Source organism: Somniosus microcephalus, chromosome 21, assembly GCF_052327205.1.
Source record: "Somniosus microcephalus isolate GS21.2 chromosome 21, FLI_Smic_1.0, whole genome shotgun sequence".
Classification (NCBI taxonomy): Eukaryota; Metazoa; Chordata; class Chondrichthyes; order Squaliformes; family Somniosidae; genus Somniosus; species Somniosus microcephalus.
This window is the reverse complement of record NC_141007.1, coordinates 73,742,658-73,761,389: the sequence shown is the minus strand read 5'-3', so window position 1 is coordinate 73,761,389 and position 18,732 is coordinate 73,742,658. Positions and strand designations below refer to the sequence as shown.

At 43.0% G+C, this 18,732-nt stretch overlaps 1 protein-coding gene across 6 annotated transcripts in view; it reads right to left on the bottom strand.

Moving 5' to 3' along the window:
• Positions 1 to 18,732, bottom strand: part of rhot1a (ras homolog family member T1a) — an 85,761-nt gene that overhangs the window by 26,985 nt on the left and 40,044 nt on the right. For all 6 annotated transcript variants that reach the window (XM_085963951.1, XM_085963952.1, XM_085963954.1 and 3 more), the window contains 7 exons: positions 16,919 to 17,039; positions 14,894 to 14,978; positions 13,519 to 13,664; positions 13,307 to 13,407; positions 10,953 to 11,083; positions 9,354 to 9,437; positions 729 to 851 (listed from right to left, as the gene is read on the bottom strand). In XM_085963951.1, coding sequence (XP_085820077.1) covers positions 729 to 851; positions 9,354 to 9,437; positions 10,953 to 11,083; positions 13,307 to 13,407; positions 13,519 to 13,664; positions 14,894 to 14,978; positions 16,919 to 17,039 — 791 coding nt within the window. The remainder of the gene's footprint in view (positions 1 to 728; positions 852 to 9,353; positions 9,438 to 10,952; positions 11,084 to 13,306; positions 13,408 to 13,518; positions 13,665 to 14,893; positions 14,979 to 16,918; positions 17,040 to 18,732) is intronic.

The window sequence follows — 18,732 nt, the reverse complement described above, 5'->3', positions numbered from 1 at the left end:
GGTGTGAAATCAAGGGTAGCAGAGAGGTAAAGCTGTGCATCATCAGCATATGAGAGCTGACCTCATGATTGCAATAATCCCACTGAGGGGCAACACATAGATTAGGAATAGGAGGAAACTACGGAGAGTGTCTTTGCGTACACCAGAGCTAACTGCGTGGGCACTGGAGAAGCCATTACAGGAGATATACTGACTGTGGTAGGAATAGAACCACATTATGGGAGTGGCACAGAGGTGGACCACGACGGTTAGGAGGTAGAGCAGGTTAAATGGTCGGCTCCAGTCAAGGAGGGAGATAATGCGCCATGGTCCCTGTCACAGAATGTTGTTAAGTGACTTTGACCAGCGCAGTCCAGGTTGTGGGCTGGACAGATGGGATTTGAACATGGAGTGGTGGGCAGAGTTGGGTGGCGACATGTTCTAGAACTTTGGAGATGGGGTGGTAGTTGGAAAGTACAAATGAGTGTAGGCCTTTTTTAAAAAAAGAGCAGGTATTCATTTGTTTGATTAAGTGATACAGTTACATGTCTAAAACTAACTGGTCAAAAAACATCTCAAAGTCTGCTAGAAAATCATTAACTTTCACAACCATCTTTCACTAGTAAAAAAAACAAAATACTGGTAGAGATTTTGAAAACAGGAAAATGGGGTCACAATCATGCAGATATAGAAAATTAATTAAGGGAGCAAAATATTGTGCAAATCCTTATACTAAAGGCAGCACATACCTTGAAAATCCTTGTACAATAATCAAATGATTTGGGATTGCTGACATCATACACCAGGCAAACAACATCACAAGTGGTATCAGAGGCAGTAATAAATTCAGATTCGGACAAAACTTCATGAAGCTTGAAAGGAAAAAAATATACATTTAGAGTAATTCTTTGTATTTAAAAAAACCTGTTAAAACAAAACACAAGTAAAAATGCCAAGTTGGAAAATTTAAAGGAGTAGTATTTTTAATTTTACATCATCAGTACAATTGCTAATGTTGGGATTCTAGGGCAATCTACCAAATAACAGCACTGTGCATTCTTACTGACAGGGAGGTCTGATGCCATTTATTGGGCAACATCTGGTACCATAACAGATAAAATAGTGAGACTTTAATTGATATAACACCAGGGTTTAACATTAGTGGGTGCCAGAAATACTTTTCAGGCACAAGGTTAGTGAACATGTAGTATTTCAATGCTTTGGTGCGAAGGCATTATATAATTCACTGGTCAGACCATACTTAGCAAGGCGTACAATTTTGGTCATCATGCTTGGAAAGGGATATATGTGCATTGATAACATCAAAATGATTAATCCAAAATGTAAGGAGAGTGAACCATAAGATTAAAGTAGTTTAAGGTCTTCAGTCTAAAGAGATGGTAAGTGGAAGAGGACTTTCATGAGAAAGGCAACCAGAATATTTCAAGGTAAGTCAGGTTCACAGGACCAGAAGACCTAAACTCAAATTAGTGAAAAGTAAATTTCAAATACATATGAATAAAAAATCTTTACTGAAAAGATGATAAACATTTGGAATACTTTACCAGGTACAAAGTTACAAAGCATTTACAGCACAAACAGGCCATTCGGCCCAACTGGTCCATGTCAGTGTTTATGCGCCACACAAGCCTCCTCCCACCCTTCTTCATCTAACCCCATCAACATATCCTTCTATTCGTTGCCCCCTCATGCACTTACTTAGCTTCCCCTTAAATGCAGGTAAGGTTAACAGAGTCAAAGTATGGGGCATTGGAAATACAGTTGAATGCTCAAATGGATGAGCTATAATACTGCAAGGATGAGCTTGGATGGCTGAATGGCCTTCTCTCCTTCCTTGACTACTTTCTTCAATGCGGCCGTCTAGTCACACACACCACTGCCTCTGGGTGGTGTGGTAACCTTTGAACCCTGGGATTTAATTTGGAAAATTAAAAATAGATAATGGCTACACTTATTAATTTGGGCGGTAAAGAGAGGCCTTTGGGTGAGCAAATCTTACTCAAGGCTGCTTTTATGTTCTCACAAATAGGAGTCAGGCTAGGAGTTTTGAACAAAAATGTTTCAAGGAATGTGTGTGTGGGGGGACGGGGAGGGGACAGAAAAGAGGGAATAGCATTATTTAAACTGAAAGTACACTGTCTCCTACCATGATATGATCTCTTTTAAAGCATTTCCAAACTTAAACATCAGAAATTCTTGGTGCTTAGTAATTGTTGGGTATCTGGTCTGCAATGACAAAAAGTGTATGTGGGGCATTTGTGTGAGGGTCAGGCCAGCAAAGTGAGAGACACTGTAAGTGGAATCAGTGGTACACAGAATATATGTATTTCCCAATCTGCATTCCAGAACATGCAGCTTCTTCACAAATCTGTAAATGTTATGACAATCTAGGCTCCAAGGTAAAAACAGGAGCTCAACTTAGAAAGTGTTAAAGCACAACAATGTCGAGTTTAGTTTTGAAACTAAGGGCTGGATTTTGTCAATGGGGGCGCGTTGGAGGCGTGACTGCTGGTTTTCGGGTTTTAGCCCCGCCCCCAACGACGTCTGGCCAACCCACGCTACTTTCCCTTGATTGACCTTGTTAAGCCCGCCCTGCTGGCTTAGCCGGCCAATGAAGGGAAAGCCGGTGACAGAGGATGTCAGCGTTTGAGAAGCTGTCAAACACTGACAATCTCTGTTCTAAGGTGAGTCCTTGTACTGAAGGCTCACCAAACCTCTTTCCAGAGCAGAAAGCAGATGGCTGTTGCATCAGAGAATGCAGCAGCCATTCGGTCATCTCTGTTGTTGAGATGAGGCACCTCCGGATCCCCAAGAGTTGAAGCCTCCAGGAAGAAACAAAGGAAAGGAAACTTTTTCTAACACTTTACACTCACCTCTCATACTTATCTCTGCACCCATCACTCCCCTCCACAGCGGACCTTTTGATCCCTCTCACCCCCGCAGACCCACTGCTCGCCTCGCTGACCCTGGCGAGGTTCGCAGCCGCCGGGAAGCCCGCAGTTAATTGGCTGTAATCCCCTGCGCGACTCGGGGACCTGCCTCCTGGGAAGATGGCACGGAAACGGGTTTGGTACCTGCTCCCAGTTTCTGCCATTTTCCCGGCAATCCCGCCTCCATACCCACCTCCCCAGGGCTGGCAAAATTCCCCCCCAAGAGTTTCAGTGGAAAATCCCTACACCTCCTGCATAATGCGGTTATATCATGACCAGTTTTACTTAAATGTCTTGTTTAAATTTGAACTGGGGACAGTACCTTCCTTGTGCCAAACAACTACAACATTGAAAAGAGAAATCTCATTCTAAGCGTATGTAAAATATTTCCTCTGCTGAACTGGAACTTCCATCACCGCAACAAAAGAAAGCAGAACTTTATTTTTGCAAACAATGATTCATCTTAATACAACATCACAGGCACTCTTCAGTACAGAAACAGGTAGTGATATCTGATTACCTGAACAAAGTTATTTGTAACAGAAACATGCTCAAATACAAGTAACTTACAGTAAATGTTAATATGGATCATCTCATAGTAAACCTGATGTATATCTCCCTCTCACCCCCTACTCCCCCAAATCTTCTGACTCTTGCTGGAGTACAGTTTCATGGTCAGCTGCTGCCTTTTGGTAGATTACCCGAGTGACTATCCTTCGTGTGGCAACTTAACAGTGAATATCTGTAGCCTATTTGGTCATGGGGAAGAGGTGTGTAATACAGCCAAGCCCAACTATAACTTTACCAGACGTCTAGCAAAAGTCACTGAACAGCCTCTTCTCCTGAGAGCAAGGACTGAAGCGCAGTATCCCAACTCCTGCACCAGCAGAAATCAGCTGACTTAGCACCAGCAAGGAAAAGTCAACAACAACAACTTGTATTTATATAGCACCTTTAACGTAGTAAAACGTCCCAAGGCACTTCACAGGTGTATTACAAGACAAAAAATTGACACCGAGCCACATAAGAAACTAGGGCAGGTGACCAAAAGCTTGGTCAAAGAGGTAGGTTTTAAGGAGCGTCTTAAAGGAGAGAGAGGTGGAGCGGGTTTAAGGAGTTACAGAGCTTAGGGCCTAGGCACCGATGGTGGAGCAATTTTAATCAGGGATGCTCAAGAGGGCAAAATTTGAGGAGCGCAGATATCTCAGGTGGATTGTGGGGCTGAAGGAGATGGACCGAGATAGGGAGGGGCGAGGCCATGGAGGGATTTGAAAACAAGGATGAGAATTTTGAAATCAAGGCGCTGCTTAGCCGGGAGCCGATGTAGGTCAGCGAGCACAGGGGGTGATGGGTGAATGGGACTTGGTGCGAGTTAGGACACGGGCAGCTGAGTTTTGGATGACCTCACGGTTACGTAGGGTAGAATGTGGGAGGCCAGCCAGGAGTGCGTTGGAATAGTCAAGTCTAGAGGTAACAAAAGCATGGATGAGGGTTTCAGCAGCGAATGAGCTGAGGCAGGGGCGGAGACGGGCAATGTTACGGAGGTGGAAATAGGCGGTCTTAGTCATGCCAAGGATGTTTTCGGGAGCTCATTTCAGGGTCAAATATGACACCAAGGTTGCGAAGTCTGTTTCAACCTCAGATATATACTAAGGAGAGGGATGGAATCGGTGGCTAGGGAACAGAGTTTGTGGCAGGGCCTGAAGACAATGGCTTTGGTCTTCCCAATAGTTAATTGGAGAAAATTTCTGTTCATCCAGTACTGGATGTCAGACAAGCAATGTGTCAATTTAGAGACTGTGAGGGGGTTGAGAGAAGTGATGGTGAGGTAGAGCTGGGTGTCGTCAGCATACATGTGGAAACTGGCGCTGTGTTTTTAGATGATGTCATCAAGGGGCAACATATAGATGAGAAATAGGAGGGGGCCAAGGATAGATCCTTGGGGGACCCGAGGTAACGGTGCGGGAGTGGGAAGAGAAGCCGTTGCAGGTGATTTTCTGGCTACGATTAGATAGATAAGAAGGGAACCAGGTGAGTGCAGTCCCACCCAGCTGGACAACGGCGGAGAGGAGTTGGAGGAGGATGGAGTGGTCAACCGTGTCAAAGGCTGCAGACAAGTCAAGAAGGACGAGGAGGGATAGTTTACCTTTGCCACAGTCACAAAGGATGTAATTTGTAACTTTGATGAGAGCCATTTCGGTACTGTGGCAGGGGCGGAAACTGGATTGGAGGGATTCAAACATGGAGGTCTGGGAAAGATGGGCACGGATTTGGGAGGCAACAACACGTTCAAGGACTTGAGAGGAAAGGGAGGTTGGAGATGGGGCGGTAGTTTGCAAGGACGGAGGGGGTCAAGGGTTGTTTTTTTGAGAGGGTTGATGATGGCAGATTTGAAGGAGAGATGGACACTACCCGAGGAAAGCGAACTGTTAACAATGTCAGCTAGCATGGGAGCCAGAAAAGGAAGTTGGGTGGTCAGCAGTTTATTGGGAATAGGGTCGAGGGAGCAGGAAGTGGGTCTCATGGACAGGATGAGCATAATGAGATGGTCAAGAGGGGAGATCGGAGAGAAACTGGAGAAAGATGCGAGTTCAGGGCAAGGGCAGGGGTGAACCTTAGAGGAAATTTGGCCCAGTGGGCATGGGGAAGGAAGGGAAGTGGCAGAGGCAGCTGATCGGATGGTCTCAATCTTAGAGTGAAAGAAGTCCATGAGCTCCTCGTTGTTGGAGGAAACAGGGGTTTAAGAAGACTGTTAGTAGTAGAAAATAGTAACCAGGGGTTATCTTTGCATTCCAGAATGATCCTGGAATAGTGAGCAGTTTTGGCAGACAAGAGCAGGACCCGATAATGCTTTATGTGGTCCAGCCAGATCTAGAGGTGAACGGCTAAAGCAGTTGTCTGCCATATCCGTTCAAGTCTGCATCCCTTGGACTTGAGGGAGCGAAGATGTGGGCCGTACCAGGGGAAATGGCCAGGGTGAGAGAGAGTAATGGTTTTAATAGGGACTAAGGCATCAAAGGTGGTGGTGAGGGTGTGGTTGAGCAGATCGGTACCTGCAGAAATGTCATGGTGAATGGAGGGCCAAAGGCTGGACAGATGGGATTGCATAAGTGCAGTTGTAAGAGTGTTGGGAAAGAGTTTTTTCCAGAAGGAAGTAGGGTTGGGTGGGGGAAAGGGGGATGTGGGTGCTAAGCGATACAAGGAAGTGGTCAGGGATGGCCTCATCTTCGATTGACACGGTGGGAGTAGCAAGGCCAAGAGAGATGGCAAGGTCAATGGGATGGCCGTGAATATGGGTTGGGGAGTTCACATGGAGGGAGGATAGGAGAGTAGTGAACTCAAGAGGAGAGCATGATGAATTGAAATGGAGGTTGGAATCACTGAGGATGAGAAGTCGCTCAGTGCAGAGGCTAAGGGAGGAAAGCAGTGAAGATATCTCGGTGAACAATATTTAAAACTGGCTGATATGCACATGTAGTACTTCCATGACCAAAAAATGCAATTAAATAGCCTACTTTAAAGTAGACTGTAAGGCTGAATCCATTTGAAATTTTGAACAAGGCTATTTGTAAAAACAAACAGAAAAATAGATTTGCATTTACATAGAGGCTTAACAGGCCCTCGTGATGTCCCAAAGGACTTCAAAAACAATGAATATTTTTGATGAGCAATTACTGTTCTTTTCCAATTCAATCTTGGGATACTGGTAAGGCCAGCATTTATTGCCCATCCCTAGTTCTCCTTGAGAAGATGGTGGTGAGCCACCTTCTTGAACTGCTGCAGTCCATGTGGTGAAGGTGCTCCCACAATATTGTTAGGTATGAGTTCCAGGATTTTGACTTAGCGGTGATGAAGGAACCTCGATATATGTCCATGTCAGGATGGTGTGCGACTTGGAGAGGAACTTGGAGATGGAGGTGCTTCCATGCAACTGCTGCCCTCGTCCTTCTAGTTGGTGGAGGTTGCGGGTTTTGGAGGTGCTGCTGTAGAAGCCTTGGCGAGTTGCTGCAATGCATCCTGTAGATAGCACACACTACAGCCATGATGCGCTGGTGGTGGAGGGAGTGAATGGTTAAGACAGTGGAAGGGGTTCCGTTCAAGTTGACTGCTGTGTCTTGGACAGTGTCAAGCTTTGAGTGTTGTTTGAGAGTTTCTCCTCATCTGTGTCTTAAATGGGCAACCCCTTATTTTTAAACAGTGACCCCTAGTTCTAGATTCTCCCACAAGAGGAAACATCCTCTCCACATCCACCCTGTCCAGACCCCTCAGGATCTTATATGTTTCAATCAAGTCACCTCTTACTCTTCTAAACTCCAGCGGATACAAGCCTAGCCTGTCCAACCTTTCCTCATAAGACAACCCGCCCATTCCAGGTATTAGTCTAGTAAACCTTCTCTGAACTGCTTCCAATGCATTTACATCCTTCCTTAAATAAGGAGACCAATACTGTACACAGTACTCCAGATGTGGTCTCACCAATGCTCTGTATAACCCCCCTACTTTTGCATTCAATTCCCCTCGATAAACGATAACATTCTATTAGCTTTCCTAATTACTTGCTGTACCTGCATACTAACCTTTTGCGATTCATGCACTAGGACACCCAGATCCCTCTGCATCTCAGAACTCTGCAATCTCTCACCATTTAGACAATATGCTTCTTTTTTATTCTTCCTGCCAAAATGGACAATTTCACATTTTCCCACATTATATTCCATTTGCCAGATCTTTGCCCACTCACTCCTTGTAGCCTCATGTTCTCTTCACAATTTACTTTCCTACCTATCTTTGTGTCATTAGCAAATTTAGCAACCATACCTTCGGTCCCTTCATCCAAATCATTTATATAAATTGTAAAAAGTTGAGGCCCCAGCACTGATCCCTGTGGCACACCACTTGTTACATCTTGCCAATCAGAAAATGACCCATTTATGCCTACTCTGTTTCCTGCTAGCTAGTCAATCTTCTATCCATGCCAATATGTTACCCCCTACACCATGAGCTTTTATTTTCCACAATAACCTTTGATGTGGCACCTTCTCAAATGCCTTCTGGAAATCGAAGTACAGTACGTCCACCGGTTCCCCTTTATCCACAGCACATGTTACTTCCTCAAAAAACACCAATAAATTGGTTAAACATGATTTCCCTTTCACAAAACCATGTTGACTCTGCCTGATTACCTTGAACTTTAAGTGCCCCGCTATAACGTCTAATAATAGCTTCTAACATCTTCCTTATGGCAGATGTTGAGCTAACTGACCTGTAGATTCCTGCTTTCTGTCTCCCTCCCTTTTTGAATAAATGAGTTACATTCGCTATTTTCCAATCTAATGGAACCTTCCCCGAATCTAGGGAATTTTGGAAAATTAAAACCAACGCATCAACTATCTCATAAGCCACTTCTTTTAAGACCCTAGGATGAAGTCTATCAGGACCCGGGGACTTGTCAGTCCGCAGCTCCAACAATTTGCTCAGTACCACTTCCCTGGTGATTATAATTTTCTTGAATTCCTCCCTCCCTTCCATTTCCTGATTTGCAGCTATTTCTGGGATGTTACTTGTATCCTCTATAGTGAAGACCAATGCAAAATACCTGTTCAATTCAACTGCCATCTCCTTATTTTCCATTATTAATTCCCCAGACTCACTTTCTATAGGACCAATGCTCACTTTGTTAACTCTTTTCTTTTTTAAATATCTATAGAAACTCTTACTATCTGTTTTTATATTTCTAGCTAGCTTTCTCTCATACTCTAAGTTTTCTCTCCTTATTAATCTTTTAGTCACTTTCTGCTGCAGCATCTGCTATTCAGAATAATAATCCAAAAGATACTGTTGCAGAGGTTACAAAATGCAATGGAAAATATCCTCAAAAACATAAATCCAAAAGCGGAGGAGATTTTCGTCTTAGACGTTGCCTGGCCAGAGGGTAAATACTTCTACAATGAAGTCACCTGCCGACAGTCGGGGAACTGAAAAAGTTCACAAATACTAAGACGGAAGTTACTCAGCAAGGTCAAACTTGCTCCAAACAATGGCAACTTAATTATAGCCTACTCCTTTACATGAACCTTTGTCCAAAAGGTAAGTGAACAATAGTACCATGACATCATTCCCCTTTTGAAAAGCTTATATTAGGGTGCTGTATAAATTAAGTGTAATAACCAGCATTACAATACTTGCAACAACAAAAAATCAAATCAAATCATTTTGAAACTGATGAGGAAAATTCATAATTCAATAGATTTAATATTCTCTTAAAATGTTTCCTGCCAGAAATGAGTTTGGGGGGGGGGGGGGGCGCGCGAAGAGAAAGGGAAGGATTAGGACAATAGCTTTGGACTATCATACGTGTCAAATACAGAATGTAAAAAGTGTAAATGTGTTGCACAGTTCCATAATGTCCACATAAATACCTACCAGTAAATACTTTTCTTGCCCATACACATAAGTTGTGTTCATGGCATAGAGTGATTTGTGTTCCTCTTTTATTTGTCTTTGTTTCTGTGGCGGAAACAGAACAGTAACTCACAGCATGATGACATTTACAACTTCAGAACACAAAAACCAGTTATGAAACAAGTCAATTAAATACTGGAGTGCACACAAGCAAATATGAAAAACGGACTACTCAGACCGTGGTTCTTTTTAACGTGTACTTCATGCAATTTAATCTCCTGAGGGAAGTGAAATCCCAGAAGGAAACATTCAGGAAGATAAAGCATTGAAATCTCCCCCTGCTTTACAGCAATCGAGGGCAACTCCAGAATATCAAACAAACATTACAATCTACGCAATTCAACTTTGACTAGTTGCATTCCAGTGTCATTTCCTTGGTCCCAGGCAGCACAGGAACTATATTCTGTATCCGATTAGCCATAGATGACCAGATTTATCCTTTTGCCCATAAAAGATTCAATCCTGTTCTTAAGTCAATGTTTAACTCCATTAAAAAAAAATCAATACATGAAGTTATTATTCCACAATATTTAACAGCTAGTGGAAGAAGTCTCCTCAACTTTTGTCTCATTTCAGGCTCGTTAACCATGTATTTATGTTATTTACTTCAGTGAACACATTTGGTTCACTAAAGACCTGAATAAAAATGTCCCCTTCCAGTACCGTCAAATCCTTTCTCCAAAAAAAAGTTAAGTTCTTAAAATCTCTCTTCATAAACTGAATCTCAAGTCCTTGATGGTACAGTGGTTAAAACATTATCCTTTCAACTCTGGGACCTGGTGTTAAATCCGTGGGTTTAAAGAACACTTCCAACGCTGGCAATCTAAACCAGAGAATGAGAAAGTCCAATCCATATAAAAATTGTTCACAGTTCTACACTAAATTGGGATCAGATCAATAAAATGGCTGATACGGGAAGTGGAAATGTTGTTATTGTGGTGCTTTTCTGAAGTTCGGTTTGAGGCAGGATACAGGAGTCTTGTAACTTCTGCTATATTCGGCTTAATCAGGACAAAAATCGCCCTCACCTACCATCCCCCCCCCCACCCATCCAAAGTGGTTTACATCTTTGTCATCCCACAATGCACAAATTACCATTAAAATTGTTGGGGGGGGCGAGAGGCGATTCAATCTCCACTTAACATGCTACTAGGAGATGCAAGAGCAGAACTTACGTTAATAAGAGTGAAAAATGTAGATCTGCTGGGTAAAACACCTATACTTGGACTCTCTCTCCTATTCGGAGTACATGCATTTAGTTACCCTTCTTAACACACCATCAAAATGTCGGAAATGGTCAATTCCTTTCTCTTATAGAATAGTACAGACTTCTCCATGTTGCAGCAAAGTGCAAGTAATTTTATATAAACATTTAATTCCCATTGAGTAGTTTTAGTGTTCTCTGTAATAACCGATAGAAAACCATACTTTATTCTAATTTAATACAACACACAGTAAATTAGGTGATTGTTCAATAAACATGAGTTCCAGCACCTGCATGCATTAAAATACAAAACAATAAGAGCAATGCAGCATTTGAAAAAAATCTGAGGTACTCACCATTAAGTTTTGGCCCAGAAAGCCTTGCAAAATTCCAGTCTTGCCAGAGTTTTTCATGCCAATAACATTGCACTGAAACACATTTCTTTGTGTTTGTTTTTTCTGCAGATCTATTTTTTTATCTCTCGTTACTGAAGGAACATAAAGTGTGGTTTATGAATTGCTCATCAGATACACAAAGTAAATGCAATTCCAATTTCTTTTGCACTGAAGCTAAACTTTAAGGGTAATGTTGCATTACGTTTTCAATTCAGTAGAAGAATAAAGGAGGCCACATACTTCTTGGAATATAAGTGTCTAAATGTGGTAGAGGAGCAGAGGGATTGGGGGTACAGATACACAAATCACTAAAAGTAGTGACACAGGTTAGTAAAGCCATAAAGAAAGCAAACAAAGCACTGGGGTTCATTTCTAGAGGGATAGAATTGAAAAGCAAAGAACTTATGTTAAACCTGTATAGAACCTTGGTTAGACCAGAGTATTATGAACAGTTCTGGTCTCCATATTATAAAAAAAGGATATAGAGGCACTGAAGAAGATTTACTAGGATGATACCAAAACTGAGAGCTAATAACTATCAGGAAAGATTGAACACGCCGGGATTCTTTTCTCTAGAAAAAAGACTGAGGGGTCACCTGATAGAGGTCTTTAAGATTCTGAAAGGGTTTGATAGGGTAGACAGAAATGTTTCCACTTGTGGGGAAGACCAGAACTAGGGGCAATAAATACAAGATAGTCACTAATAAATCCAATAGGGAATTCAGGAGAAACTTCTTTACCCAAAGAGTGGTGAGAATGTGGAACTCGCTATCACAGGGAGTGGTTGAGGCGAATAGTATAGATGCATTTAAGGAGACGTTAGATAAGCACAAGGGAAAAAGGAATAGAAGGATATGTTGATGGGCGAGATGAAGTAGGGTGGGGGGAGGCTCATGTGGACCGTAAACACTGGCATGGAGCTGTTGGGCCGAATGGCCCGTTTCTGTGCTGTAAATTCTACGTAATACATTTCTAACAGTGGCTTTTCTTTAATAATTTTTTTTGTTTACAAATTTCCTATCCAAAACCACTCCTCTGAAAGCCACCGCCTCACTGCTAGCTTAGTTTCACGGGTGCCAGATGTCCGAAGGCCAAGTGGCCATTCCCAATAAACATGCATCGACAGTGAGCATCAGCAGGCTATACAACTGCACAGGCATCATCGCTGAACCAGATCCTGTCCTCACCAAAAGTGCACATCCAGCATTTAAAGATGGAAACGATCCCAGGATTTTCCCACCATCTAACCCAGAGGCACTGAAGCCAACGGAAGAATCCTGCCACCCAGCTCAGATCAGCTAACTCAGCACAGACTGGAGATTGAACTTAGGACCTTCTTGGTCTGCATGGCACACCTACTAACTTGATAAACTCATTGGGGGAGCAAAGTGATTTAAAATAGTCTTCCAGGTCTGTTTGAATCAATTATTCATGTACAAATGTACACAGTAAACTACTTCTTCTTAGGCAGTCCCTCGGAACCGAGGATGACTTGCTTCCACATTAAAAATAAGTTCTCAGGTGACTGAGTCCAATGCGGGACCTACAGTCTCTGTCACAGGTGGGGCAGATGATGCTTGAAGGGGCGGGTGGGTGGGGTGCTTGGGTTGACGTGCGCTCCTTGCACTTGGCTTCCGCTTGCTCCCAGCGAAGAGATTCGAGGTATTCGGCGCCTTCCCGGATGCTTCTCCTCCACTTTGTGCGGTCTTGGGCCAGGGATTCCCAGGTGTCGGTGGGGATGTTACACTTTTTCAAGGAGGCTTTGAGGGTGTCGTTGAAGCGTTTCCTCTGCCCCCCTGGGGCTCTCTTGCCGTGCCGGAGCTCCGAGTAGAGCGCTTGTTTGGGAGCCCCGCATCGGGCATGCAGACGATGTGACCCATCAGAGCTGATCGAGCGTGGTCAAAGCTTCGATGCTGGGGATGTTGGCCTGAGCAAGAACACTGACGTTGGTGCGCCTATCCTGCCAATGGATTTGCAGGACCTTGCGGAGGCAGCGTTGGTGGTACCTCTCCAGTGCTTTGAGGTGTCTGCTGTACATGGTCCATGTCTCTGAGGCATACAGCAGGGCGGGTATCACTGCTGCTCTGTAGACCTTTACAATCGCTCCCTAATCTGCAAATATACCATATAGTGAGTTTCTGGTCTCAGCTAAACTCATGAGATGGGATAGATCCGTCACTCTTTTTCCTCTTTGCATTATGGACAGCTCCAATAATGTTGGGACTTTGGTACTTGGCAAAAGGAATAATCCAGAGTTTCAGATCGAATGCACAGTGTCTCCCCCCAGGAAAGATCAATAAAAATCCACTGCTTACCTGTGACAGCTGCTGCCTGAGATTCCTGCTCCCTTAGAATGGAGTATCCTAGGTAACCTAAGTATTCTAAACACCGCTGAACATCAAGGTATGTTGTCAGCCTGATTCAAAACAAATATTCAGCTGGTCAGAAAGTTACTAAACAAGCATTTTAAATAAAAAGCAGAGAAATAGAAAATATTGTTTGAAAATCACAAAGGAAAATTACTCACGTCCATTGACAAATATAACCCTGATAAGTGACCCATTCCTTGTCATTGGTACAAACAGTGTTATTGACATCAGGACCCCAAGGCATGTAGGGAAACACTTTGAATAGGTCTTTTAGTTCATCAGGTGACAATGCACAATCCCGATCCTGAAAAACCCAGAAGAATTATGAACAACAACTTGTATTTATATAGTGCCTTCAACATAGTAAACATCCCAAGGTGCTTCACAGGAGCATAATCAGGCAAAAATCAACAATAAGCCAGAGCAGAAATTAGAAGGCATGACTAAAAGATAGTTTGAAGAGGTAGGTTTTAAAGGGGGGTCTTAAACAAAGACAGGGAGAGGTGGAGAGCTCAAGGGAGGGAATTACAGAACTTAGGGCCTAGCCAGCTGAAGGCATAACCGTCAATGGTGGGGCAAAGGAGTGGAGAATGTGTTAAAAGTGAGTTAGAGGAACACAGATTTATGGGAGGTTTGCAGGGCTGGAGGAGGTTACAGAGATTGGAAGGGTTGAGGCCATGAAAGAATCTGAACATGAGGATGGGAATTGGTGGACCGGGAGCCAATGTAGATCAGCGAGCACAGGGGCGATGGGTGAATGGGACTTGGTGTGAGCTTGGATCCAGGTAGCAGAGTTTGGATGAGCTCAAGTTTGCGCAGGGTGGAGGATGGGATGCCAGCCACGAGGTGACAGAAGTATGGATGAGGGTTTTAGAAGTGGTTGGGCTGAGGCAGGGACGGAGACGTGCATTGTAATGGAAGTGGAAGTAGGTGGCCTTTGTGATGAGAGGATATGGGGTCAGACGCTCAGCTCAGGGTTGATAGGACGCCGAGATATGAACAGTCTGCTTCAGGTAGAGATAGTGGCCAGGGAGGGGGATGGAGTCAATGGCGAGGGAACAGATTTTGTGGCGGGGGCCAAAGACAATGGCTTTGATGTTCCCAATATTTAACTGAAAGAAATTGTGGCTCATCCAAGACTCATAAGAACATAAGAAATAGGAGCAGGAGTAGGCCTCGATGTCAGACAAGCAGGCTGACAACAAAGAGGCAGTGGAAAGGGTCAAGAGGTAGAACTGGGTGTCGTCAGCATACATGTGGAGTCTGATGTCATATTTCTTTCGATGGTTGCCATGGAGCAGCAGATGAATGAGAAAGTCTATGCTCAAGCGGACTTGAGGGAATGAAGATGGGGCTGTACTGGGGAAATGACCAGGGTGGGAGAGAGTAAGGGTATTATTGGCGAAAAGGGCATCAAAGGCAGAGGCGAGGGAGTGATTGAATAGACCAACAGCTGCAGAAGTGAAGACAAATTGAAATCAACAAAACACACACTACTGTATCAACTGTCAAGTGTTCGCAGGCTCAGCTCACCAAATCGTGCTTGTCAAAGATGCTTTGTAGGAAAAGGTACGCATGGTGATTCAGTTCGGTTGTGCAGTCTGGAGGAACTTTTAATCTGTGAAAAGGAGGGAAAATAAATTCAGTCTGCCAATCACACGGAAGTTATATCACGTACCAGGCTAATCATCTTATAACTTTCCTTCAGAACTGCAAAGGAAATCCAATATATCCATTCTTGTGAATCATGTGACATTGAGCAATGTGACCAATGCCCTCACTCATCAGCGCGGCCCTTAAAAGTCGAGCTTCCAACTTAAAAAGACTTTAATAGATGGTATAGCCACAGATGAGAGTAGTAAGATTGTGCTTAATTTCAAGGATCAGAAAACACCCATAAATCAATCCAGCTTCTCTCCTTTGGTTTCTGCCTCAGGACATTGATTAAGTAACTGCTTTATAGCTCACGCCCTAGCATCCAAAGTTCTACTGGCCCCTTTTCATTCCAAATTGGGAAAAATTGGGGGGGGGGGGGGAAACAGCTTTCCATGCTCACTTTCGCTCCACCCCACTGTCTCCCCAGGCCATCAGTTTGGAAAGTATGGGTGGGAAACCTGAATCTTTCCATGCTATAGCACGTTGTAACAGTGCACAACCTCTATCCAACGTTACACTGTTCAACACCTATTCTTCTCCCACTCCCACCGCCCTCCACCAACCCCCCCAACAAAAAGAAAACTGGCTCTGGTTGAAAGCAGCTTAAGGTCACACCACAATTTCAAGTATTGTATTTCAATGCGTCCAGCTGAAACTGAATGGCACCCAGCAACCAATTTTAGTTTTCAATGGGGGGGGGGGGCGGGGGGGCAATGAACAAGTGGGGAACACAGGCACATTGATTGAATAAGTAAAGGACCATAGCTAACCTGGTTGCCCTCAGTTGTAGCCCATTGTATTCCTGTGCACCCATTACTGCCATCAGATTATATATTGTGAATGTTAACCAAAACTACTTTTTGGATAGTCGATATTTTGGTTATCTATAGAAATAAATTACACCATTAAATTTACAGAGGTTAAAAACATACAATAAGGCGCAATTTCTATTTCAGATTGTAACTATTCAAAAGAATTCAAATGCCTGAAATTTCGAATTCAAAACAGACCTCCATACTTAAAACAAAATGCGTGAACCGTGACTGCTTAGCTCCCTCACACTCTCGACAATTCTTAGCCAACTGATCTTCAGAGCTTGGAGTTAAAATCATCAGTTCTCCATGTTTAAACAAAATAGAAGTAAAAATATACAAATATTACATGGCTGCGGGGGTGGGTGGGAGGGAAGAAGTGTTTAATCATGATGGTCCGGCCATCACAAACCAATCTTAGAAAACCTGAGAGAACAAATTTCAGACATGGTCTAAGTTTTGAACATCTACTTAACACATGATCCATTAAGGGTTTACAAACAAACATTTTTTTTGGATACTTTTCACTTGAAGACTGAACAGCTTAAAAAGAGAGTTAAATATAAACTTTAAAGAAATACATTTTGCTATGCACAAAACAACTGCAATCACTGCAATTCAGAGTCATTCATTGTAGGTGAATTGCTTTGAGATGTTTTGAAAGACAGGCAAGATGGCATTTAAATGCAAGTTTTAAAAATAGTGCTGATGAAATAAATACATATATATACCCAAATGCTTCAGCCCCAAAACATATTTTCATGTAAACTTTTGCACTTTAACTTTTGAATTCAACTTGGGTTATTTTTCTTTCTTATAGGCTACAGAATAAAGCAGTAATTACGGAACACTTAGAAACTGAAGGCAAGGAGTGATTTTAGAAGAATATCTCCCTTGCTGTTTGGTGCAAGATGGAGAACACAGCTATCAATTTTTGTTAGCTTCACAATCCTCTGCATTATTTAACACTAGATTTTTCTGTTACTTTACAGCACTCTGCCCTCCCCAGAAAGATTCTTGCACAAATGTGCAGCATTTAAAAATCACCATTCTGAAGTGCCACAGAGGAATACTTATGTCCAATACATACATCGGGAACAGATATTCATGAGTGAGCTCCAGGTCATCGTCATATCCAAACCGACGCAAAACTGTCCACGTAGTTTCATGTCTCCCTCTTTGTATAAACAGTGTATGCAAAAATAAAAAACCTGCAACAGAGCAGAACAATCAACACATCTGATAGAAATTAGTCCCCGTCTCAAGACCCTAAAACCATTTACAGCAAATGGGTCTGGAAACAGAAGCCTCCATCAATTCAGATCCAACACTGTACCAATCTAGAGCATTGGAACAACTCCAACTGTTAAAGTGAGAAGGTTATGAGTTCTAGTGCCACTACAGGGCTTGTGCGGCAGCTGTGGCTCAGTGGGTAGCACCCGCGCCTCTGAGTCAGAAGGTTGTGGGTTCAAGTCCCACTCCAGAGGCTTGAGCCCAAAAAAATCTAGGCTGACACTCCCAGTGCTGCACTGTCGGTGGTGGCATCTTTGGATGAGACGTTAAACCGAGGCCCCATCTGTCCTCGTAGGTGGAAGTAAAGGAGCCTAAGGCAATATTTCGAAGAGCAGAGGAGAGCTATCCCGATGTCCTGGGCCAATATTTATCCCTCAATCAAAATCACTTTAAAAAATGTATCTGTTTGTGGGATCTTGCTGTGCGCAAATTGGCGGTCACGTTTCCTACATTACAACAGTGACTACACTTCAAAAAGTACTTCACTGGCTGTAAAAGCGCTTTGGGGCATCTGGTGGTTGTGAAAGACGCTATATAAATGCAAGTCTTTTTTTTAATAATCTAGGTTGACACTTCAGTGCAGTACTGACAGAGTGCTGCATTGTCGAAGGTGTCAACTTTTGGTTGAGATGTTAAACTGAGTCTGACTGCTCTGAGAAACAGTCCATGGCACTATTTGAAGTTCGGGATTATCCTGGTGTCCTGGTCAACATTCCTTTCTCAAGCAACATCACCAAAAACAGATTAACTGGCATTTTGTCTCATTACTATTTCTGGCTTTTGTTGTATACAAAATGGCCACTGCATTTGCCTATGTAACAGTCACACTGCACTCCCTAGCAATTCATTCAACTTTAAGAGATGAATATATAATAGCCAAGACTTTTTTTTTCTGGGTCAAGGAGAGGAAAATCAGCCGCTGTTTTCACTCCTGATCTCAAGCTATTGATGACCCTTATTAGAATTGTGATTGTAGATTAGAGCTTAGTGATGATGCCTTCCATCATCAAATAGCATGCCGACATGGTGTCTAGGTTCATAAATGAAGAATGACTACTGGAGCAAGGGTGCCTTGGATCTGTGCCCCATCGAGGAGTCAGGGCATAGGCAAGGCGTAGGGGAGAGCATAAAATGGTAAAATAAAAAGCATAATTTTACATGGATATGGAAACAAATTATTTTTTAAATAACAGATCATAAACAGCTGATTATTGAAAATTGTTTGATTTTAGCCTCAACCTGTGGTCTCATCCTTGGATGCAACTCCCAGTTCTGGTTACAGCACTCCATAGCCACATGTTCGTTATTGCTCAGTTAACAATTATCAAACACCCTAGAGTAATGAACCTGGTTCCTTAATACATGTTTGAGCCTGGTCAGCTTGTTCTGATAGTAATGATTTAAGGCACTAACACAGGTCTCTCTGGGTGGAATTTTCCCAAGTAATCATTCAAAGCAAAGGCCAATCCTAATTGTCGTGTTAATTAAGTGACTGCAATAATGCAAGAAGTTTCTTTCCTTCAGTACTTGGCTTATTGGCCAAGAACAATCAAAGCAAAAATTCATTGGGAATTGTTCATCACCATGGAAGATGCATAGGACAGTGATTAG